We start from the raw sequence: 24477 nt of genomic DNA on the forward strand, positions 1-24477 counted from the left end.
TAGCATTTAACAAAAAAGCTGTAATAAATGGATGACAGGGGAAATGGATAGTGATTTTCTCCACTTCACACCTGGTAATTTCTAGCAGCAGAGCAGTGAGACAGCTGAGTGCCTGTGGTCATGTTGTGCCTGTGGCATTGCACCTTCTGCCTGCTCTCTGCTCAGCAGGAATTTGCTCCCTCTTTCCTGCCTCAGGCATTGAAAACCAGCCAGGAGTTTGGACTCCAGAGGGGAACAGATTCCTAGAGAACCTCCAGAGAGCAGGATGGAGCAGAACCCGAGGTCAAGCTTTGCTGCTTTGAATCTTCAGGCTCTCAAGCACCATGAGTGAGGTAGGAGCCGCCAGCCTGGAGTTTCTGAGGTGCTGCTGGTGTCCCAAAGTGCTGTTGGGGCACACAGGAATGGGCCAAGGAATTGAGGAGTATCTGAGGGTGGTTCTGGGGCAGCTACCAGGGTCTGAACACGGGAAGAGCCATTGGGTGCCCAGTGCAGCCACAGCAGAGTGGGATGAGGATGGGGAGACCTGGGACCTTTCAAAGGCTGAGTCAGAGCAAGCAATAGGAACCTTGTCCTCTTCATCCAGGACTGGCCTGGGAGGCCCATCCAGGAGGCCCAACTACCCAAAAGCTCTCCTGTTCTCTTTTGAACCCATTTGCACTCTTGGTCTTTGCAGCAGATGCAGCCTCTCAGGACATGGTAATGCACAGCTTGGACATACCACCAGCAGTGGGTTTGCAGCAGACTTCTTGCTTCTGGTGGGTTTGCAAAAATACACTGGTGTCAAGTTTTAGGTGATAAACAAATTATGCTCAAAATGTATTTTCATCTGTGTGAATGTGGTTTGTAACTTCCTGAGTGTGCCTGTGGGGGGAGATGTGTCCCACATGGTTACATGGTGCTGTTTTCTAGCAAAAGAAAATGCTAGTTTATGAAGAATTTTTGTTTTACTTCATTGTCTTAATTTTAATTTTACAATTTCTTCCACTTTTGACTGGCTTTGCAGTTCCACCGTACTCCTGCAGGCTCACCATGATATTGCCTTAGAGTGTCTTGCTGTCCTCACTGGATGGTACCTCCCTCTTTGCAATATTTTCTTCTATATTTGAGTTTCACTTCTTCCAGACAGTTTCAGTGTTTTATATAGTTCCTTCTGTCAAGTCCAGGTAAGCCTGCAGGGGTTTTTCACCATACACTACACCATTTTATGGCCCAGGGGATGCCTGTTCTCATGGTTTTCTAACTGGGGGCTCCAGGTTCAGCTCTTTAGGATGGCTTTGCTGGGATAATCTCCCTCCTCAGGTCTCCCTAGGCAGTGGTTTCTTGCTCCCCCAGCCTCCCTTAGCAATTTAGGGAGTCCATCTTCTCTGAGTGTTTTATAGGCAAGACCCAACACTCATCTCAGCCACTACCCTCAATTTAAAACCCCTCTTCTGTTCTCCCTCAGCCAGAGCTCATCTTCCCTGGAGATGCTCCCTCTATCCCAAAAGTTTCTCCAATATTTTTTTTCTAAGACAAAATCCTCCCCTCAGCATCCTGCCTGCCCTTGCTGAGCTGGCAGCACTGCCTGCTCAGGACCCTCCTTCCTCTAAAGCTGTACTTTAGGTGAATTTCTAACTCTCTATTGGTCTTGGAAGAGGGGAAACATCTAACCTTTCAGGATAAGACCCACCTCTCTCTGACCTTTTCATACTGAGGATGGTTGTGTTGCTGTGCCCGCCGGGAGCGTACAGGCAACCAGGATGGCAACAGAGAGATTTTTATCTCCTCCCTCCAGGGGTTTCCTTGCTATATGCTCAGTTCTGTCTCCCTTATCTCAGCCCTGACTTCCCATCACGACTGCCAGCAGCCTGAGCTCGTGACTTACCGGATTTACGTGCTGGCAGTGATCAAGGAGCTTGACATAGAGTCCAAAGCTGCCTGTTCTTCAATTGCTCTTAATGAAACGAGGCTATTCTTTTGCATTTACACACCTCTTTGATCCTGAAGTGAAGTGATGCCACTTGTGCAGTGGTGCTACAGTCCTGGGAGAGGCCCCGGGAGCCTTTGGGATCCAATCCAGCAGCTGTTGGTGCTGCCCATGGGGACACCAGCTGCCTCCCTGGGGTGCAGGGACAAGCAGCCTGCCTTGGGGCAGTGCCTGTCTGAGAGCTTTGCTGCCTCCCCAGCTCCATCCACCAGCTCTCCAAATGCAGCAGGATGCTCTGTCAACCATGGAGGAGCAGTGGTAGGAGATGTTTCGAGCCTTGTCAGTGCTGCAGCAGGGTCTGTCAAGGGCACTGAGCTCTGTAACCCCCAACAGGGACATGGAGACACTTTGCAGGAGGCTGGTGTGGCCAGAGTCTGCTCCAGTTCCTTCCAGGGCTCTGCCAAGGAAATGATAGTTTGAGGGTGGCAGGGATTGGGAAAAGCAGCAGGAGAACCTGGAAAGCTTCCTCCTGTGCCAACCTTCCCAGCTCATGGAAACCTCCCTGCAGCTGAGCTCTGCAAGGGGAGTCACAGAGTGGCTGAGGTTGGAAGGGACCTTAGAGCTCATCTCCTCCAACCTCCCTGCCATGCCCAGGGACACCTCTCATCTACACAAGGTTGCTCCAAGCCTCATCCAACCTGGCCTTGAACACCTCCAGGGAGGGGGCAGCCACAGCTTCTCTGGGCAATCTGTTCCAGAGTCTCACCACCCTCAGACTGAAGAACTTCTTCCTAAGATCCAGTCTAAACCTCTTCTCCTTCAGTTTGAAACCATTTCTCTTGTCCTGTCACTGGACACTCTTATGAAAAATCTCTCTCCAGCCTTCCTGTGGGTTCCCTTCAGGTACTGGAAGGCAGCTCTAAGATCCCCTGGAGTCTCCCTGTGTCCCTCTTCTCATCTTCCCTCCACATCTCCCCAAAGCAGAGGAACATGCCAAGCCCATCAGCAGCAGCCAAGAGCTGGGAGACTCCAGCCAAGGCTGGGGGGGCTGCAAGCTGGCATACCCTGGGGGGCAAGGGAAGATGGAATCCATCCCTCCAGCCAAAAGGAGCCTGAGAGATCTGGTCCTTGCCCCCATGAGCACCCACACCTGGGCAAAGCAGCAAGGTCACTTCATTCCCCTGGGCTGGGGGCACAGCCTGGCCCCTCCTCAAGCCCCCCCAGGCTGAGAAGCTGAACCTCTTCCTCACTTCACCACACCAGGGAGGACAAAATACAGCAGCTCTGGGGGTGCTGGCTGGGCAAACCACAGGGACACACCTTTCCCTGCGAGGAGAAGACCAGATGGGAACCCCCTCCCACCCCTTCTGCTTTTGTGCAGCCGATGTTCCCGGAATGGTTGTTCCCAGCCCACCTGCCTGTGGGCTGCCAGGTTCCCAACATTGCTGTGTACACACACACTGATTTTCCTTCTGCAGCAGCAAACCCTTCCCATTGCACTGCTGAGGACACCCAGGAGCAGGGTGGGAGGTCGTGTGTCCCTGCATGCTGCAGGCATGGGCAGGGCTTTGTCTTCTGCCAAGTCTGGGGGAGCAGAAGGTGCTGGATCTGCTCCCCCACTTTCCTGGCATTTCCTGGGCGGTGGCACTTGAGGATAAAAAAAAAAAAATAAATTGCCAATCCCAGGATTGCACCATCCAGCACTGCAGCAAAGTCAAGGAGTGGGAAGGAACTAGGACAAGATGGGAAAGTCTCCCAGCAGCAGGCGGGGTGTTTGTCCCTGGAGTGGTGGCTCACAAAATGTGGTGACCAGGCCAGCCCTGGCTTTGGGTCCCCAAGGACACCTAGAGAAAGGTGCCACCAGGAATTAGGGGGTGTTTTTCCCTTACAGGGAGCAGCAGGGACTGGAAGGGAGAGCAAGGAGCAATGCAGAGGTGTTGGCACCAGAGCAGTGGTTTGGAACCCCAGCCAAAGCCCTTGCCCAGCTGCTGCCCCGGGGCTGCAGGGCTGTGAGGAAAGCAGAGGAACTGAGGGAGAAATTGTTTAGCAGTTTTCCTCTTCCAGCATCTCCATTTTTCTGTGGGCTGCAGGAGGTGAGACAAGGACCCTCTGCCGTGTCGGGGCCATGTGTCTGAGCTGACACATCTGTTCTGGGGACTCAGCAGCACATTTCCCCAGGTGCCTTTGCCAACCCATCCCTCATTTTGGCTGCTCTTTGGGTGGTGACTGGGAGGCATTGCCTCGGTGGGCAGGGAAGATGGGTTCCTGGCACCAGGCAGCACGTTCAGAACAGGTTTAACCCTGAAGCCAAGCACCGGGCTGGTGGGGCTGGGGCTCCTGAACCAGGCAGGTGGTCTGAAATAATGTGATGGGTGTCCCTGCTGCTGGTGATGGGTGGCCCCAGCAGGTCCCCATGGGGAATAACCCTAGGGAGATGTGGAGTGATGACCACCAACAAGGGAAGGTGGCATAGTTTGAGCCAGTGATCTTGGAGACATGCAAGCCACCACCAGGATGGAGGAGCAGGGTTGGCAGGCTTGGTCTGTCAGCATAGGGGATGATTCCTCCTTTCAGTACTGATGAGCACTGGGGATCTTAGAGGGGGACATCCCTCAAGCAAGTGTTCCCTTGCTGCTTGATATCCTTCTGCCCTCCTCTGGCCCTCAGAAGTCCTGGGGACTTCTCCTGTGTCCCTGCTCAGTCCCCACTGCTTGTCCTGCACACTCCCTGTCCTGGGTGCCAGCTGCGTCACCACGATGCCCCTGCCCCTTGTTGCACCATCTCCCATCCTCTGTTCTAGGAGCCATGAAGAGTCTGTAAATACTTCTTTGGCAAGGCTTTTGTTTTGATCTAATTGCTGAGCTTCCTTCAAAGGCAGGCATGGAGAGGAACTGCATGAGGCAAGAGAGAAGGTCACAGGGAGGACTGAGGTGGCTGTGTCTGGGGAGGATCAAACCTGGGCTCCAGGATGGGTGTGGATGGGTGGCTCAGCCTGGGGTTGACATGAAGGCTCTGGCATGTCACCGTGGGCACCAACTGTCCCAGATCCTTTCCAAGCCCATAGCTGGGACTGTACAGCTGGCTGCAAGCCTCATCTGGGACAGGGCCAGCTCAGAGCCTTCTCCATGCTGCTCCCGTGGGGTTTGCAGCAGGATGCTGTGCAGCCCGGGCAATGGGAGGTGGCAAACAGCAAGGTGACAAGCCCTCAGGCTGGCCACGCTGGGTGTGAAGGCACACGCCATCCCCACACCCAGCCACCCAGCACTATTCCTGTTTCAAAGCTCACGTGTGGCAACCAGCTGAGCAGGGCTGGCTCCTTCCTGCTGCTGAGCCCTGTAATGAGCTTTGCTGGGTGACACTAAGCAGATGAGGGGAAGCTTTGCTGTGGTCTGGTGCCTGCTGGGTGTTTGTTGAATGAGGCAGGGGAGTGGAGGGACACAGCTCCTCTGCATCTCAGAGAGGGAGATGGGGCACAAGCAGAAGCCAGGGACCCCACCCAGCCACCCCACCCAGCACAGCACCAGCATCCTCCACCACGAGTGGTGGGGAGAAACCTGGTGGGCAACTGTTCCAGGGCCAGATCCATGCTTGTAACTCGCTCAGAACTCCTGGAAGCCAAACTTTGGTGCTTGCCAGCTGAGGCAGTGAGCAGGGTGTCCCCTTCCAGCCCAAAGGGTGCCAGCAGGGCACTCAGGGGTGTCACCTGTTTTTTGAATGTGACTGGTTTTAAAGCTAATATTGGTGCTGCCCTGTCTCCCTCCTTGAGATAGCACCACTGCTGCCTCAATTCTGTCTCTTGGCTGATTTTCTCCTTCCTCAGAGGCCAGACAGGGCACAGAGGGGAGCTGTGAAACCTCAAGATTAGAAGATTGCAGAACAGCTTCTCCAAAGCTCACTGCAGCCTTAATTTGGGTGCAGACACCCTCCCAAAATGGCTTCTTTTTATCTCATGGAAAAAGGGCAGTGCCTCGAGCCTGCCATGGCCCGGAGGGGTGAGGGTCCCCATCGCACTCAGACCCCCCTTGGGCACCTCGTGCACCGCAGCACCCCTCACCCTTTGCCGAGCCGCGGCTGTCCCTGTCACAGGTCCCCTGTCCCCACCCTCCTCTCTCTCCCGAAACAAACTTTTCCTTCATCGGTGTTCCCGGCATCAGCAGCGGGAACGGAACTAGAACCAACTTAGCGGGAGCGGGGCCGGGCAGGGGCCGGGCAGGGCTGGAAGGGGTCGAGCAGGTTCGGGTCCACAGATCTGTGCACACATCCAGTACCTGGTGCACTGCCCAGTGCAAGGGTGTGCAGTGCCCTTCACAGCTAGCCAGATGTGCACTCATGCGGTGCCCCGGGTGTGCACACACACACACACACACACACACACATCTGTGGGCAGACACAAGACCTGGTGCACACACAGTGGGGGCACAGGTGAACTGTCCTGGGAGGAATGCACACACGGGAGTAGTGAACCACACAGTGGGGTAACTCACACGTGGAGTAATGCACAGAGTAATGCACAGACGGAGCAGTGCACACCCGGAGCAATGCACCCCCGGAGCAATGCACAGGCACACAGGGGGTGCCAAGCACACACACAGGAGTACAAAGGGTGCTGCACACACAGACAGGGACACACAGGGTGACAACCACAACCACATGTGCAGCGCACACACACGCACTCACACACAGTGACACACGTATGTGCACACACAGGGTGACAACCACCGGCACATGTACACGCAAGCACACAAACACGGTGACACACGCACAGTGACACACGCACAGGCACAGTAACACCGGGGGCGGGTGACACACACCGGGGGGGTGACACACACCGGGGGGCACACGCAGACACACGCGTGTGACAGGGACACAGACCCCACCCCACAACGCCTGTCACCCCCACAGCGCGCGCCCTGGTCCCTCCCATCGGTGCTGCGCGTGCGCGGGGGGTGAGTAGGAGGGGCCGGGTCGGAGCCGCAGCCCGGAGCCGCAGCCGGAACCGCCCGGCCCGGGAAGAGGGTCCCGGCGGGTCCCGGAGGTGGGGGGGGGTGAGTACCGTTGAGGCGGCGCCTGGGGGGTGGTTCCGTCGCGTCCTGACCCGACCCGACCCGACGGGGCCATGGCGGGGAGGGTGGCAGCGGCTTCTCCGCGGGCGGTCGGCGGGGGCGGCCCCGCCCGGGGCTGCGGCAGCTCCGGGGCCCTTGGCCCGGCTCCGCCCGCTGCAGGCTCCGGGGCCTCCCCCGCGCTCCGGCCCGCTCCCGGTGGGTGTCCCCGGTGGGGGGGTCCTGCGGCCAGCACGGCCCGGACAGCCCAGGGCGCGCAGCCCCTGCCGTGCCCGGGGCCGATCGTGTCTGTGTGTCCCCCCCAACCCGGTGCGGATCGCGTGTCCACCCCCAGGGATGCTGGAGGGTTGGCGGATGGATGGATGGATGGATGGATGGATGGAGGAGGCGGCGGCCGTGTGCCCCGCTCGCTGTCGCAGGAGTCTGCGTGGTCCCCGACAGACGTGAGAGGGGCTCCGAGCCCGCCGGGACCTGCCCGGCATCTTCGGCTGGTGCGGGGGGGTGCTCTGGGTCACTTCCCACACCCCATGGCACCGTGGGATGGGCATCCCGGGACACCGAGCCGAGCAGGTGCCGGCGATCGGAACGGTTTCATGACGGCACCGCCGAGCCGCAGCTTGGGTCTCTGGGGTTCGGGGGGGTGAAGCCGCCGTTTCACTGGGTACTCCTGCTCCTTAGCCCGTGGCTAACACGGCCCAGCCGCCGGTAGCCCCGGGGAAAGGTGCCCGGTGCATGCCCTGCCCGCCCCCGATGGGTGCTGAGGGGCTGGGGTGCAGCAGGGCTGGCAGGACACTCACCTCCCCATCATTGGGCTCTGCATCTTGCTTCTTGGCTAAAATCTGTCAGGCCACGGAATTTACAGTGGGTTTGGCAACTGGAAACTCTCTGGATTAACCAGCAACAGCGTTTTTAAAGCAAAGGGTTTGACCGGTGCTCATGCAGCAGCTTCTTCCCTCCTCTCCTGCTCCTGCCTGGAGCATTGGGAGTTGGTGGGTGAATTTAGGAGCTGCCACCACCCTGCTGCTCACCCCCAGGTGAGGCAGTGGCCCAAACCTCACCCCCCATTCCACAAACAGGACTGTTCGTGTTTCCTTCTGTATTCTGAGGTCTGAAGTTCCCAGCTGGGGGAAAAAATCCTATCTATAGGGGACTGGTGAGGTGCTGGCTTTGCAGAAGTCAGCAGCCCCCCCCCCTCCCCCCCTGCAGCACCAGGCTTGCAGTCTCCTAGAGAAGTTTTATTTGCTCTGTTTGCATGAGGTTTGTGTGGCTTAGCTGTGTCCTGACTCTGGCATCTCCATGAGAAGGGAAGGGAAAATCCAGCAGGAAGAGTTGCATGTCACGGGGCACCCCAAGCTGGTCTGGAGGCTTCCAATCCTGGTTGGTTTTTACAGGACCTGTCTGTCCGTAGGATACAGAACTTCCTGGACATGCAGGAGCTGGAAATCACTCACTCTTCCTGAAAATATTGGCCAAAAAAAAAACCCCTCCTTCCCTTGGCCACAGATGCTCATGCTTTTGATTTTCAGCCCCGGTGCTGTGGGGAGCAGAGAGGTGTTTCCTGCTCCACCAGAAAATCACCCCGGGACCAACAGCCCTGGTTGAGGACAACATGTCACCACCCCAGGCACCACATGGTCCTCAGCATGGCCACCAAGATGGATGCTCCCAGCAGGGTCTGCAGCTCATCATGTAGGGATGACATGGTGCCTCTGCAAGCCAGTGGGGAGAAACGCCGGTTTTATTAAAAAAAAAAAAAAAAAGGCAACATCTGCCATTTCCAGGCCTCGTTTCTATGGGAACAGGACATCAGAAGAGCAGAAATGCAGCGAGTGCTCTGAAATATCTGCCAGCTCCCTGCAGCACGTGGCCTTTGCTCGGCTGGCCAAGCCCTTTCTGCCGAGATGGCATTTAGGGACGGGCTGGAAGTGGGTCAGGAGGTGGGATGCTGTGGCCTCCATCTCCCCAGATCCTCAGCCTGGCCTCATCTAAACCCACCAGCAGGAGAGCTTGTCCCAGCTGGCACAGCCCCCACCTTACCCATCACAGCTCGGTGCAGCATGGCAGGGGTGGTGGTGCCAGTGAGGAGCTGTGGTGCCCACCCCTCTAGTGGGGTCTCCTTCCTCACTGACCTCCCTGGGGGTGCTCACTTGCATACCAGACTCTTCCTCCCACAGCAAGCAGGTCTGGGGTATTTCCAGCAATGGGCAGAGGAACTGGGTTGGTTTCCCAGAGGCTGGTGGTGATCATCTGTCTTCTCCCTCTGATCTTTTTCTGTGCTTCTTGCTGGGGAAGTCGGTCTTACCTTGTAAGTGGTGCTGGGGCTGGGCAGGAAAGCATCTCCAGAGGGGACAACCCACCCTGCCACCACACTAAGTGCATTGCAGGGGGACTTGTGAGGCACCAGCCAAGTCACCTTCACCTGGTCAAAGGTGTTCCTGGATGTGGGCTGATCAGAGAATCACAGAGTGTCAGGTTGAAAGGGACCTCAAGGATCATCTGCTCCAACCCTTCTAATATCACTGTGTATCTGAGATGTCCCAGCACCCCATCGAGCTGAGACTTAAAACTTTCCAAAGTGGGGGAATCCACCACTTCCCAGGGGAGACCATTCCAATGTCTGACTGTACTCATGGGAAAAAATTTTCCTCTGGTTTCCAGTGGGAATCTCCCCAGGAACAACTTGTGCCCATTGCCCCTTGTCTTGTCCATGGGACTTCTTGGAAATCAGGAGTCTCCATCTTCTTTGTAGCCCCCTTTAAGTACTGGAACATCATCGTAAGGTGTCCCCTGAGCCTTCTCTTCTCAAGGCTGAACAGACCCACTTTTCTCAGCCTTTCAGCTGATCCAAAAGCACCTTCCAAAAATGCTTTCCCTCTGCTTTGGAAAAAAAACCCCAACAGTTTCTGTGGATGCCCAGAGCCTGGAAAGCCTTTTTATGCTCTCAAATCCGGTACAAGTAGCCCTGCTGTACCTGAGCTCCTTTCTCCTTTCGTTCTCCAGAGCTTGAAAGCTCCAGTCCAGGTTTTCATGGGACCTTTAAAAGCTTGGAAAAAGAATTACTGGCAATAATGAAGTTTTCCCCCATCGTGCAGTGTTTGTGTTAGCCAAGAGCTGCTTGACATTTTCTCAGTGAGGTACCAGCCCCCTGGCAGCCCCAGGACCCGGGTAGGGGTTCCAGGTTGTGTTTGAGGGTGTGGTGGGGCAGTCAGCCAGGAGGGACACAGGAGCAGGAGGTGGGAACTCTGAGGGCAGGAGCTTACTCTAGCCTGACCTTAAAACAAGCAAAAGAAAAAGCTTCCTTTGATTTGCTCTGGATTCCCTTCAAGTGAGTGCGGGAAGAAGGTTTCTGCTCAGGAGGAAGGTTTCTGCTTCTGGGGGGCTCCTTTGGAGGTGTGTTGGGTCCTGCTGGGTGTGGTGGGTGGGGAAAAGAGGGGCTGGGGACATCCCACCCTTCCCTATGGGAGATGGGTGGCATTTCTGCCAGGGATGGACTTGAGGCCAGCTGGAGACATGGATCTGGAGGTGTTTAAGTTAAAATCTGGCAGCAGCCACCTTTGCAAGGTCCCCTTCACTGTTCCTTCCTGTGGGAGTGAACTTCTGGTGCTTTTTTGCTGTCTCCCAGGGCAAAAAGATGTCTCTTGCTGTTGTAGGAAACCTGCCTTCTGCACATGGGGTGGCAAGAAGGTGGTTCTGGTTCTGCTCCAAGAACGCACTTGGGGTTGGGAATGGGAATGTGTATGCCAACCCAGGAGCAAGCTTCTGGAGGGCTCTGGGATCTGACTGGGTGGGTTATGCTGGGTAGATGGGTGCTTGGTGCTTTGTCTGCAGACCTGGGTGGATTTTGTCTTGCTTGCTCTGCAGCTCCCTTGCTCCTGGCTGCCAGTGTTGTGTTCACCATTTGCACTTCCCAGCCACCAGTCTGGGGGTGAAGGTGGGGCAGGCTGGGTCACCAGCTCCTCTCCTCACACTGCAGCACCCCAAACTCTCTGCTGAGCTTGGTGGGTGCTGATTGGGTCCAAGGAGCCTGAACCATCCTGACCAGAACTGGGAAATACGTTGCTGAGCATCTCCCACGGTCCATCCTTGTCTCTGCAGCAGCTCTGGGTGCTGCTTGGCTTTGGAGCAGAGGTTCTGGGAGCTGAACCTGGGTTTTTTGAATTCTGGGTCAGCATGTGCAGGCAGTTCTGCCTGTGCCAGGGTCCCCACCCCTTCTCTGTGCCACTGCTGCCAGCGTGTCCATGCAGGGGACAGCGAGGCTTTGGCAGGAGCCCCTGCTGCAAATGGAGACAGAAACAACTTGAAGGGACAGCAGGTCCTTCCCAGGAGGGAGGGGACGTGGGTGGATTGTCCTCGAGTGCATTGTCCTCGAGCACCGACCTTCCCTTCCACTTCCCTGCCCTTTTTCTCATCCTCCCCTCTCCAAGGAGGAGTGCTGGGAAAGCACTTGCAAGCGTTGCGAAACCAACCCTTTGCCTTGCAGGAAGTGGGGGAACAACTTGAAATCTTCACCAGTCCCCCAAATAATGGGCTGCAAAAGGCTTTTTGTGGCCTTTCTTGCCCTGGTGTTTAGTGTTCTGTAATCCAGAGGCTGCTTACAGAAAGCTCTCCCCTGCCTGCTACTGGAGGAAGGACCCGATGCTTGCAGAGTGGGTTTCTAAGCAGCTCCCCCTGTGACCAAGGATGGGTTACACCAGGAATTACAAGCTCTGGCTCATAAGGGTTGGAAATAACCCTTGGGAGGGGATTCTGGCAGGTTTTTTTTCCCCTCATTTTGGCTCTAGCCAGCTGATGCCACACCAGGCTGGAAACAGAATGACCCTTGGGTGGCTGGAGGGGTGGGATGCAGAGTGCTGCTCATCTTCATGGCTCTCTCTTCTCTTCCAGGGTCCTGAGGAGTGGTGGTGGTGGTGTTGGTGGTCCCCTTCTGATTGGAGGATGGTTGTTCTCAGGCAGTTTGGGCTGCTGCTCTGGAAGAACTACATCCTGCAGGTAGGCTGGGGTCTGTCTCCCCACAGAGTGTGGGCACCTCAGAGCTTGATTCTCCATCAAACCTTCACCAGGGCATCTCCTGGAGGAAAGCAGATGTGCTTGTGCTCATGGGATCATCCTGCTTTTCTGCAAGGGACAGACAGGAAGGGCTGCCTGCTTGGTTGTCCCTGTGCCCTCATGTCCACCCTGTGCCTTTCCCCTTCTGTAGCCCCCCTGGGAGCTCATCTCAACCTTCTCACAGGGCAGGATGATTCCTCAGGCACTGTCCTGTGCACCTCTGGAGGTGCCAATTTCTGCACGGAGCCTCTAAACCCAGCAGGGCCCAGGTTTTTTCCCTCACTGTTACTTTCCACACCCCTCAGGAGCAGCTTTTGAAGGTTTTAAAAAATGAAACCACTGTTGTTTTGGCATCCATTTGGCAGCTGGACAAGACTTTGAACAAGGGCCTGGAGAGATGGAGTGAGGGGGAAGGGTTTCAAACTGGAAGAGGGGAGATAGAGATGAGATCTGAGGAGGAAATTGTTTGGTGTGAGGGTGCTGAGCCCCTGTCCCAGGTTTCCCAGAGAAGCTGTGGCTGCCCCATCCCTGGCAGTGTCTCAGCCCAGGTTGGATGGGGCTTGGAGCAACCTGGGCTGGTGGGAGGTGTCCCTGCCCATGGCAGGGGGTGGCATTGAATGAGCTTTAATGTCTCTTCCAACCCAAACCAGTGGGATCCTGTGATTTTGGGGCCACCTGGCCCTGCCCTGCTGGCACTCCTGGTTGGATGCTGTGTGGCAGCCCTGGCAGAGGGCGATGGAAGAGGAAGGAGGTGGCTGCACTCTGCCCTTTACGTTTTCAGTTACCCCTCAGCATGATGTTGCTTTAAAAGTAAATACAATTAAGAGGGGAGGGCTGCGTGGGCCCAGGTCCTGGCAGGGCAGGGAGAAGGCAGGAGGGCTCAGCTGGGACTGGCAGAAGGCTTGGTTTGCAGCCAGGAGCCTTGTCTGTGGGTGTGCCTGTGTCTTACACCCCAGACACATGTAGATCACCCCTCCACCCCTCTGCAGGAGAATAGTATCATCTCCTGGGTGTGCTCTGGGGTGAGGACCCCTCTTGTCATGTTTCCCAAGGCCACAAGCCTTGGAAATGGAATACAGCCTGGTGTCTGTGTTCCAGAAAAAAACAACTTGCTCCCCTGAAGATGACCATGGTGACAGTAAGGTGGCTGTAGGGACATGTGGCTTGCTGAAAGCCTGGGGCAACCCTGGGCAGGCGGAGGCGGTGATTAGGGATGAGTGTCCCCATCACCTCTGGGACACGGCAGCTTAAGTGACTTCTGCAGCAGCAAAAGACACTGCTGGTAAATGGGGATTATCCTGTGAGCTCAGGGATCCAAGCAACTGCTCTGGAGGCAGCCCAGGAGGGGGTTAATAGGACAGTAAATCATCTGGAGGCAGCTGCTCTGCAGATACCTGCAGCCTGCGGCCTTTGGGACAGCTCTGTTGTCCCTGGCAGGGCTGACTGCAGCCGTGGCTCATCCCTGGCTGAGGACCTGGCAGCTCTTCTGTGTCTCAGCCCAGGTTGGATGGGGCTTGGAGCAACCTGGGCTGGTGGGAGGTGTCCCTGCCCATGGCACAGGGTTGGCACTGTATGGGCTCTAAGGTCCCTTCCAACTCAAACCGATCTGGGATTCTGTGATTCATTTAATTCCAGTATTTTTAGCTGCCAGCCCTGGAAGTGTTGGCTGAAGCTGCTCAAGGCAAAACCTGTTCAGTTCTCTCTTCTGGCTGCAGTTCCAGGGCTGCAGGGAACCCCTGCTTGTGAAACCTTGTGAAACACAAGCATCCTTCTCCTGTGCGACATCCGCGTGAACCTCTGTATTCTGTTTTACCCTCAGTGTTTATATCTTATTTCTTGTATCTTTTTTTCTTGTTTTTTCCCTGCAGAAAAGGCAGATCCTGGTGACACTCATCGAGGTCTCTCTGCCGCTGCTCTTTGCCGCCATCCTCATCGCTCTGCGGCACCGGGTTCACTCCGTCAGCCACCCCAACACCACCATCTACCCCCCAGAGCCCGTAGGGGACCTGCCAAGCTTCTTCCACCACCGGCACCTCAGCAACCCCTGGGAGTTGGCTTATGTCCCCTCCAACAGCAGCGCCGTCAGGAGCATCGCCGAGGCGGTGGAGAGGGCTTTACCCATCAACATCAGAGGTGAGGAGGGGCTGGGGGGGGGGACACGGCTGCCACCCCAGGGAGTGCTGTGAATTTGGCTGCTCATCAATCCCAATTGGATTCCTGGGATGCATCAAGGTCTTTTTTTTTTTTTTTTAAGATCTTCCTGGCAGTGGTTTCAGTTCTGTTTTACTCAAAGGACAGGATTTTTGTTTGGATTTTTTTGGATGGTGTTTTGTTTCCATCTAGAGAAATGCTGGCTTAAAATACTTGAAGGAATGTGGCTGTCACTTCCCCGAGAGAAAGTATTTTTGGAGATCTTGTTGCAGAGAACATTTTAGTGCTTCACATTCTAAACTGAAGATAATGTTAGGATTTTCTCTGACAGAAGAACTAGTGGAGTTGTTCAGCCTGGAGAAGAGAAGGCTGCAATAGGGAGACCTCAGAGCACCTTCTTTGTGCCTGAAGGGGCTCCAGGAAAGCTGGGGAGGGACTTGGGACAAGGGGCTGGAGGGATGGGATGAGGGGAAGGGTTTCATACTGAAGAGGAGAGATTGAGATGAGATCTTAGGAGGAGATTCTTTGATGTGAGGGTGCTGAGCCCCTGTGCCAGGTTTCCCAGAGAAGCTGTGGCTGCCCCATCCCTGGCAGTGTCTCATCCCAGGTTGGATGGGGCTTGGAGCAACCTGGGCAGGTGGGAGGTGTCCCTGCCTGTGACAGGGTGTGGCACTGGGTGAGCTTTAAGATCCCTTCCAACCCAAACCAGTCTGGGATTCTGTGATTCATTTACTCTCAGTATTTTTAGCCCTGGAAGTGTCATGCAAAGCCACTTTGCTTCGGCTGGAGCAGATTCCTCATGTCTGGGACCAAAATGACAGTTTTGGTGACAGTCGAGCATCCCCTACCTTTAGGTGCCACGCTCTTTGATTTCATCTCTACCTTTTTCCCCCCTTTGCAGCTCAGGGTTTCTCCTCAGAGCGGGACTTTGAGGAGTACATCCATGCTGACAACCGCTCGGGCAGTGTCCTGGCTGCCCTGGTTTTCCGGCACCACTTCCCACAGCCCTCGGCCCCACTGCCCCTCCAGGTGAGCAGAGACAGGGGGGGACAAGGACACAGGGGGGCTACGGTGTCCTCCAGCCCTCAGTGCCCCAGACTCAGCTCCTTTGTCTCTTCCTCCAGGTTGATTATGAGCTAAGGTTCAAGTACAGCCCCAGGAACGCGCCACGGAGCGAGCAGACGGGGCTGAACCCCAACCTGGACAGGGACTGGCACACCAGTTACCTCTTCCCCCTCTTCCAGTTGCCAGGACCCCGGGAGGCCAAGTTTGCTGATGGGGGAACTCCAGGTGAGGGCCACGACTCATTTCTTGGTCAAAGAGATGGGTGTTACTGAGGCTCAAAGATAAAACAAATAATTTAACTGAATTTTGTAATTATTTTAATCAATGAAGATAAATCCATTAATTGTATTGACATGTTTTTGGCCTGGGAAGTGTCCCTGCCCATTGCAGGGGGGTTGGAGTTATGTAATCTTTAAGGTCCCTCCCAACCCAACCCAGTCTGGGGTCTCTGTAGACCTCAAAATTAATATGAGAAGGGTGATTGTGACCACTCTGTGACTTTCAATAAATATCCCAGGACCTCTTGGCCATCACTGGCCTCTGCTTAGAGCAAGAACAGTTTTTACTTTATTGAACTTTTGTTTTAAATTTTTTTTTCCCCCTTTCTCCTTTAAAATACATTCTAAGTGGAAAATTTACTCCCATGTCCAAGCTGTTTTATCCTACTGCTTAAATACTTACAGAGTAAACAATTCTGTGGTTTCAGGGGAAGTTTTTAAAAAGCCAAACCACTGACCAAGGAGGAGACAGCAAGGATGGTGCCAGGGCTGGCACTGCCTCAGGAATTATGTTTTTGGGAGCTTTCTTTGTGGCTGCAGAAGGGATGTTCCCCTCAGTTGGGTTTCTCCTGTTTGGTTTGGTTGTGACATCAAGAAAAAGGTTGAGAGGCCAAGAAACTAGGCAAGGGGATTTTGCTCAGGCAGTGTAAATAAACCCAAGCCCAAGGACCACGTCTGCTGGTTCAGGTGTTCTGTGGGACATGGTGACCAGCAGCCCAGGTCCATTCCCTCCCTACAGTGTTTGCTGAGTTAATTACTTAGTGTAAAACATGATTTGTGGTCTCCTGTTCTTGCTTTTTCCTTGCCTGCCTGGGAGATTTTATACAACCAACCTGCAAAACTTTTCAGTTGGGGTTTTCTAAGCAGAATTGGAATTTCCATTCAAGTGACTCACAGCAGAAATCCCACGTAGAAACAGGCTGGTTAAAACCCCCCAAATAAACAGACCCATAAATCTTTCATTGTTTTCTAAAGCAAAAAAATTTAATCCAAATGTGTGAGGCACAGGATATATCCTTCCTCACCCAACCCTGCTTCCTATTCTGTCGCCTCTTGGTTTACAAAATCAAAGGGACTGAACACAAGCTCAGTGACACTGGGGGTGGAGAAGGATAGAGAAGAATCTCCTAACTTAAATTGAGTTTTCCTGCCAGATGCTTGGAAATGGTGGCAGTGTGAGGGTGCTTAGCCCCTGGCCTAGGTTGCCCAGTGAAGCTGTGGCTGCCCCATCCCTGGCAGTGTTGAATTCCAAGTTGGATGGGGCTTGGAGCAACCTGGGTGGGTGGGAGGTGTCCCTGGGCATGGCAGGGGGTGGGACTGGATGGTCCCTTCCAGCCCAAACCAGGCTGGGATTCTATGATCAGCAGAGATTTTAATTGCTGTGCTCTGGATCCTTCCCAGGCCCTCACATGTTTATTTTGCTTTTCTCAGGAGCTCCTTTTTTAAATTTTCTCTTCCTCCTCTTCTTCCCGAGCGCTCCCTCCCACAAAGGCCATTTCTCTCCTTCTGCCAACTCCTCCCTCCAAGACCCAGACCCATCCCCATTCCCTCATCTGCTTTTTGCCCTGCAGGTTACATCCGAGAAGGTTTCCTGGCAGTGCAGCACGCTGTGGACAGGGCCATCATGCGGTACCACGCCAACACCAGCTCCACCAGCCTGCTGGAGAACATCACCGTGGTGGTGCAACGCTTCCCTTACCCACCCTACGTCAACGACCTCTTCCTCCTGGCCATCCAGAACCAGCTGCCCCTGCTCCTCATGCTCAGCTTCACCTACACCTCCCTCAACATCGTCCGCGCTGTCGTGCACGAGAAGGAGAAGAAGCTGAAGGTAAGGATGGGGCAGTCCACTCACTCCCTTCCCTCAGCCCCGTTTCCCAAGGGAGGCCTCCCCTATAAATTAGAAACAAAATCCCCTGGGGTGTGGAGCCAGGCAGCAGGAGGTGGGGATGGCAGGGGATTAGCGAGCCCCAGGGAGGAATGTCACTAATCCTGCCACCAGGAGGTGGCTCCTTGTGTGCAGCCAAGGCTGCGGGGCTGGTGGTGCTTGGAGAGAGGGCAGCACTGGGGGATTGCAGACTCCTGTAGATTCAAGAGTTGGGAAGCAAGATGTTTGACTTCTGATTGTGGAAACCCATCTGGGTTCAGCTCAGCTCCTTGGGGTGGTGTTCTCCTGCGATGGTTTCAGCCCCTCCCCAGGGTGGTGGAGGACACCATGGGATGCTGAAGGCTGCACAGCACCACCTTGGTGGCACCTGAGGTTGTCATTCCCCTCACTAGTGCTGCAGGGAAAGTAAAAGCTGCCAAGCACCACCCTGGCCAGAACCTCCACTCACCCTGGCTGTGCCCAGGCAGTGTGGGTGCAGTCCTGGGTGACAGTGGGACCTCCCCACAGGAGTACATGCACATGATGGGCCTCAGCAACTGGTTGCACTGGAGTGCCTGGTTCCTCATGTTCTTCCTCTTCCTCCTGGTGTCTGTGTTTTTTGTCACCGTGCTCTTCTGTGTCAAGGTGAGTGTCTTTCCCCAGGCCACTGTTCTTCAGGCCAGAAGCTCTGTGCTGGCAGGGCACAGGGATGACAAAGCTCCTTTGCCATGAGCTGGGCTATCCTGATGTCTCAAGACACTTCTGTGTGTGTAACAGAGGCTGGAGTTGGCCTTTTCCAGAGCTAGGTGGCAGGGGTGGGAGTCTTATGGATACCATGAAGGTCCTGGCACTCTGTGCAGAGCAGGACCACCCTGCTCCCACAGCCCTGTGTGCCCTTGGAGGGACTTGAGCTCTCTTCTCTGCTTGTACCCACACCATGAGAAGCAGGAGGTGGCTGCCTGCATGCTGAGGAAGGTGTCCCTTGCGACATGAGGGCAACCTGTATTTCCTCCCTCTGGAGTGGTCTCAGGAGGGCCTGGGTGTTCTTGCCCATCTCTCAGTTTGTCTTTAACCCATGGCCTGCTTTCCCAGCCCTGGGCATAACCAGATTTTCCCTGTAGGTGAGTGAACAGGGAGCTGTGCTCACCAACAGTGACCCCACGCTGGTGTTCACCTTCCTTGCCATCTTCTCCATCTCCTCCATCTCCTTCAACTTCATGGTGAGCACCTTCTTCTCGAGAGGTGAGTCCCTCCCCAGCTGCCTCCTTGTGTTTCTGACCCACAGGGCTTGGGGGGTCATTATGGGCCTCGTGTTGTAGTGTCTTTAGTTAATTCTGGTTGGGAGGCAGCTCTGGAGGTCATCCATCCATCCTGCTTAAAGCAGGGCCAGCTCCAGAGTTACATGAGGTTGCACGGGGCTCTGTTTTGGATAACTTGCATCATTGTGTGGGCTGGGGAGGCTTTGTTTCTCTTTTTTGGGGTACATTTTCCCCGTGGTTTGTGGGAAGGGTGGTGAGTACTGCTCCTAAGGCCTCATGTGCCCATCTTGGCCTGAGGACGTTGTGGGCAGGGATGGGCAGGGTTGGGGTGCAGTGCTGCTCCTGCCTCACCATGGGACAGGGGCATGTCCTCATCCTGTCCCCCTGTTACCCTACTTTGTGCAGAGGTCTCGAGTGTCCAGGGATGGGAAGCTGGTGAGAAATCCTTGGTGGCATCACCGTGTCACTGATGCTTCCCCTCCTGTTTTTCTCTGTGCTGGCAGCAAACGTTGCAGCTGCTGCTGGTGGCTTCCTCTACTTTTTCTCCTACATCCCTTACTTCTTCATCTCCCCCCGCTACGACCTGATGTCCCACAGCCAGAAGCTGTCCTCCTGTCTCATCTCCAACGTGGCCATGGCCATGGGGGCACAGCTTATAGGAATGTTTGAAGGAAAAGGTGAGCAACTACCTCCTGTCCTGTTTTGATTGTTTGTTTTTTTTTTTTTTTGAGGTGGGTTGAGACTGGTTTGGATGTGGTGTGAAAGCTGGAAAGGGAGAAACACTTTTCCTGCTCCTGATGAGGGAAGGGGAGTTGGTTGTTCCTGCAAGTTGTGCTTACACCATGCTCTAAACACGTGCCCATGGTCGTCTGGGCTGTGCAAAATGATAGAATCCCAGATTGGTTTAGGTTGGAAGGGACCTTAGAACCCATACAGTGCCACTCCCTGCCATGGGCAGGGACACCTCCCACCAGCCCAGGTTGCTCCAAGCCCCATCCAACCTGGGCTGAGACACTGCCAGGGATGGGGCATCCACAGCTTCTCTGGGAAACCTGGGACAGGGGCTCAGCACCCTCACACCAAAAAATTTCTCCCTCAGATCTTAATCCTTATCCAAAGTCCCTCCCCAGCTTTCCTGGAGCTCCTTCAGGCACTGGAAGGTGCTCTAAGGTCTCCCCATTGCAGCCTTCTCTTCCCCAGGCTGAACACCCCCAACTCTCTCCCCCTGGCTCCAGGGCAGAGCTGCTCCAGCACTCAGCTCAGCTTTGTGTCCCTGCTCTCATGGCTTTAGTTGCCACAGAGATTCTGTTCTAAGAGGTGGGAATCTGTTACATTTCCTCCTCCCCAGTTTGTATCTTTAGTTTCTGCATCAGTAGGAGTTTGCTGGTGGCCAGCAGAGCTCTGCTTCTGCAAAGTGAAGGCACTAAAAAGGTGATGGAGGGACAGTGGCCAGAGAAGAGATTTCTTCTTTTCCAGGCAGCTGCAGAGAACGTGATGGGATGGGGAACCTCAAGATGTCTGCAGGAGAACCTGCTGCATCTTTTCCCTCCCTCTGTAGGGTTGTAGAGCTGAGGAGCATGGGCTTCCTCATATCCCATCAGTGAATTAGGACAGGAGATGCTTTCTGACCCTCCTGGAGAACACCTTGTCCTCTGGGGGATGCAGAAGTAGGCAGTGCCCCCTCTGCCTTGCAGGGACTGGCATTCAGTGGAAGGACCTGATGAAACCTGTCAGTGTGGATGACAACTTCACCTTGGCCCAAGTGCTGGGGATGCTGCTCCTGGACTCGGTGCTGTATGGCACGGTGGCCTGGTACGTGGAGGCTGTGTTCCCCGGGGAGTATGGTGTTCCTCAGCCCTGGTACTTCTTCTTGACGGTGAGCACTGCTTGCAAAAACCCTTCCAGGGTTTTTTTGGGGGGTTTGTGGGGGTGGTCTGCTCTTCTGTGCTACACAGAGGGCTAAATTGATATACTGGTGGCACCACTTGGCCTCCAAAATCAAGGACTCTGCAGCTTGTCCTCAGTGAAAGCTGATGCAGCTGGATTTTGGATTTTAACTCAAAGGTCTCACCTTTAAATCTTTGTCCTGGCACTTGCTGGCACACAGGGTGTTGCGAAATGTCTCCGTGCCCAAGAGAAGGTGTTGGAGACAAGCCCCAAGTGTGAGCAACCAGATCCAGTCATTTGAACCCCCTGAGCAGGGCAGTCTGTGTCCTCCTGCCAGCTCCCAGGTCCTGGTGCCAGGGGCTGGGTGACAAGTGTCACCACCCTGCCAAGTCCAAGGCTGGGCAGCAGCTTCCATGCTGGAGCTGGGTTTGGGTCCAGGAGCTGTTGAGTTGCCATTGCCACAGGGATCTAAGGTTCCAAACTCGTTTTCAGTCCCAGAGAGGCAGGTCAAAATAATTAAAAAAAAAAAAAGAAAAAAAGAAGAAAAAAGGCTGCAACTGCAGCAGCTGGACCCTGGGTGTTATGGATGTCATCTCTGCCAAGATTTTGGGAGTGGGTTATCATCTGTAGTGTGGGCTCTTCTGGGCAAGGTGCCTTCTGCCTGGCCAGCTTGACTCCTCCTCCATGTTCTGACCTTTTCCTTGAGAAGGAAGGCAAGGAAAAGCTGCCTGTGTCATCCCGGGCAGTCCTGCTGGAGGGCAGGAGGAGCAGTTTCATCCTCTCTCTGACCAGCTGGCAATACCCTGGCCAAGGAGAGTGCTCTTGGAGGTCCTTGGGGGGAATCTGTGTGAGAGGAGGAGGCTGAACAAGGCTGGGGAGAAGGGGTGGTCTCTCCCTGTGCCTGAGTTTCTCTGCCTCCTTCCCTCAGCCCTCCTACTGGTGTGAGCGCCCCAGGACTGTGGTGGGGAAAGAAAAGGAGGAGGAGGAGGACCCTGAGAAAGCCCTGAAGAGCCAATACATTGAGGAGGAACCTGCTGACCTCGTGTCAGGGATCAAAATAAAGCACCTGTCTAAGGTACTGATGATAGCCCCCTCACAGCACTAACACATCATGGTGTTCTTCTTGCAAAACCTGCTGCCTGCAGGCTTCCTCTGCCCTCCTTGCCCCAGGCTGTGCTGCTTGGCTGCTGTAAGGTGGGTGAGGCCATCCGCAGAGCCAGCTGTGTTCTAGAATCTGGGAATAGAATCACAGAATTTGGTTGGAAAAGACCTTTCAGATCATCCAGTCCAACCATTCCCCCAGCACTGCCGAGGCCACCACTGACCCATGGCCCTCAGCACCACAGCTCCACAGCTTTGAAACCCCTTCAGGGATGGGGAATCCACCCCTGCCCTGGGCAGCCTGGGCCAGGCCCTGACAACCCTTTCCAGGGAGAAATTGTTCCCAAGCTCCAACCTAAACCTCCCCTGGCACAACTTGAGGCCGTTCTTCTTGTCCCATCCATTGTTCCTTGGGAGCAGAGCCCGACCCCCCCTGGCTCCAACCTCCTCCCAGGGAGTACCAGAGAGCCAGAAGGTCTCCCCTCAGCCTCCTCTGCTCCAGGATCAACACCCCCAGCCTCCTCACATTGTTGTGGACTGAAGTGCTGGGTACTTCCAGCTGTGGTGTCTGTATTTAACAATTGTCATCAGAATTAGGTTTGCTGTCTAATGCCAGCACCACAAGAGCTTCACAGGGTTTCATCACCAGATGGAGCAGAGGGGACAGATCTGGGGGCACTTGGCTGGAGTGCAGCATCAGCTCATTAACATCATCTGCACAGGTCTTCAAAGTGGGAAACAAGATGAAAGAGGCAGTCAAGGACTTAACAGTGAACATGTATGAAGGGCAGATCACTGTCCTGCTGGGACACAACGGTGCAGGGAAGACCACCACTCTGTCCATGCTGACAGGTAGGAGCCACATCCTGCTGTGGGGCTGGCACAGGGTAAGGGGATGCTGATGGCATGGCTTGCAGAGGACTTGCAACTCATCTCTGAGGTTGGGGGGGGGGGTTTGTGCACTTCCCTGGAGCACCTTTGGTTCCCTGAGCTGTTGATGGAGGATGCTGGGGTAGTGAGGAGCACACCACTGCCTGGGGAGACAGGAAGGTTGGGGAGATCCTGCTCAGCCCTCCACAAGAGAGGGGTCAGCTGATGAGGGAGACCATAGCTGGTCTTTGTGTTGAGAAGAGAGAGGACCTGATGTAGGATGGGTCTCTGCAGGCTTCATCATGATAAGGGCATGGGCCAAGAGCTGGCTGTCTTCATTCCTGAGCTGCTGAGCTCCAGGCAATCTCTTTTGGCATGGTGGACATGGTGACCTTTGGTGGTCCTTTCGTCACTGTCTTCTGTCACTCCTGCCAGCTCAGGGCACTCACAGGACCTTCTCTGGAGGTCTGCCCTGGTCTTGCCTGGACCTCTGCCCAGTGTGCCTGCCTGCTTCCCTCCCTGCCTGCTCACCCTCCCACCCATGGGTGCTGTGCAGCCCACCCCATGGCTGGCAGGAGAAAGTTGCCCTACCCCAGCTCCAGCCAGAGACTTTCTTGGAAGGACCCCACCTCCTCTCCTTGCCACCCGAGGTTGTCCTCAGCCCTGAGGCTGCTGCATCTCACTCCTCCCAGGTCTGCACTCTCCAACCAGTGGCCAGGCATACATCAATGGCTACGAGATCTCCCAGGACATGGTCCTCATCCGCCGCAGCCTGGGCTTGTGCCCCCAGCACGATGTGCTCTTCGACAACATGACCGTGGAGGAGCACCTCCACTTCTATGCAGGGGTGAGCCCTGGCCATTCCCTGGGAGCCAGCCCCGGGGGAGGAATCTTTGTGGATGGGGAAGCGCGGGGAGATCCATCCAGCAGAACAGCCACTGCCTCCTCTTTCTGCCTCCTCCACAGGCAGGAACTCCCTGCTTGGCGGATGGAGGGTTGCAGGCAGCGTGGCTCCATGGGGACCCCCTCTCTGGCTGTGTCATCTCCTTTGGGGTCTGGCAGGAGTCCCTTTCTTGGCTGCCTGGGTGTGGAGGAGGGCATGGTGGGCTTCAGAAGCGGGTTGGTGGGATGGTGGCATGGGACTTGGTCAGAGACACCACTGCAGGCAGGGTTAACCCTTCCTTCACCCCATCTGGCAGCTGAAGGGGTACCCAGCCTCCAAGTGCCCCGAGGAGATCAGCCACATCCTGAGGATCCTCAGCCTGGAGGACAAACGCCGCTCCCTGACCAAGGCGCTCTCGGGCGGCATGAAGCGCAAGCTCTCCATTGGCATTGCCCTCATTGGGGACTCCAAGGCAAGCACCTTTATCACCTCAAACCTTTCTCCCTGCGGCCACTGTAGGCTTTTCTGGTGGCTCTGGGGTTGAGCCAGTGTGAGATGCGGGGACAGCAAACAGGGGGCAGGAGCACCCACACAAAGGGGGACGACTCTGAGGACCACCCTGAGGCTGCAGCTCTGCGGAGCATCTCCCGGGTGTTGGGGGCTGGTGGACACTGGGGTTGTCCTCTCCTGTGCTGCTGTGCCTTTCCCAGTCCCTTTTTGACCAGCACCCATCTCCTGTGTGCAGGTGGTGATGCTGGATGAGCCAACTTCAGGGATGGACCCAGCCTCTCGCAGGGCCACCTGGGACCTCCTGCAGCAGCAGAAGAGCAACCGCACCATCCTGCTGACCACCCACTTCATGGATGAGGCTGACCTGCTGGGGGACCGTATAGCCATCATGGCCAAGGGAGAGCTGCAGTGCTGTGGCTCCTCACTCTTCCTCAAGAGGAAATATGGTGAGAGAGCAGCAGGGAGGTCCTGCTTGATGTCTTGTCCTTGTTAGGGAGGGAGGGAGGGGACCCATTACTTCTTGTCTGATGGCTGGTTGCACCTCAGCATGCTGTTCTGCCTCTTTGGAAGCCCAGCTCCATACTTGTTCCTGCC

The 24477-nt window shown here is 55.3% G+C and overlaps 1 protein-coding gene across 1 annotated transcript in view; it reads left to right on the forward strand.

Annotated features, from left to right (window-relative positions):
* Window positions 1-6874: 6874 nt before the first annotated feature.
* The window catches only part of ABCA3 (ATP binding cassette subfamily A member 3), a 29461-nt gene continuing 11858 nt past the window's right edge, over window positions 6875-24477 (forward strand). Inside the window, exons 1-15 of the mRNA XM_030459615.1 lie at window positions 6875-6951; window positions 11851-11955; window positions 13881-14145; window positions 15065-15192; window positions 15288-15453; window positions 17078-17337; window positions 17902-18018; window positions 18495-18615; window positions 19136-19309; window positions 20327-20508; window positions 21448-21594; window positions 22343-22472; window positions 23183-23337; window positions 23690-23845; window positions 24119-24329. Of these exons, the coding sequence (XP_030315475.1) occupies window positions 11902-11955; window positions 13881-14145; window positions 15065-15192; window positions 15288-15453; window positions 17078-17337; window positions 17902-18018; window positions 18495-18615; window positions 19136-19309; window positions 20327-20508; window positions 21448-21594; window positions 22343-22472; window positions 23183-23337; window positions 23690-23845; window positions 24119-24329 (2266 nt within the window). The 5' untranslated portion in view covers window positions 6875-6951; window positions 11851-11901. The remainder of the gene's footprint in view (window positions 6952-11850; window positions 11956-13880; window positions 14146-15064; window positions 15193-15287; window positions 15454-17077; window positions 17338-17901; window positions 18019-18494; window positions 18616-19135; window positions 19310-20326; window positions 20509-21447; window positions 21595-22342; window positions 22473-23182; window positions 23338-23689; window positions 23846-24118; window positions 24330-24477) is intronic.

Source organism: Calypte anna, chromosome 14, assembly GCF_003957555.1.
Source record: "Calypte anna isolate BGI_N300 chromosome 14, bCalAnn1_v1.p, whole genome shotgun sequence".
In the NCBI taxonomy this organism is placed as follows: domain Eukaryota; kingdom Metazoa; phylum Chordata; class Aves; order Apodiformes; family Trochilidae; genus Calypte; species Calypte anna.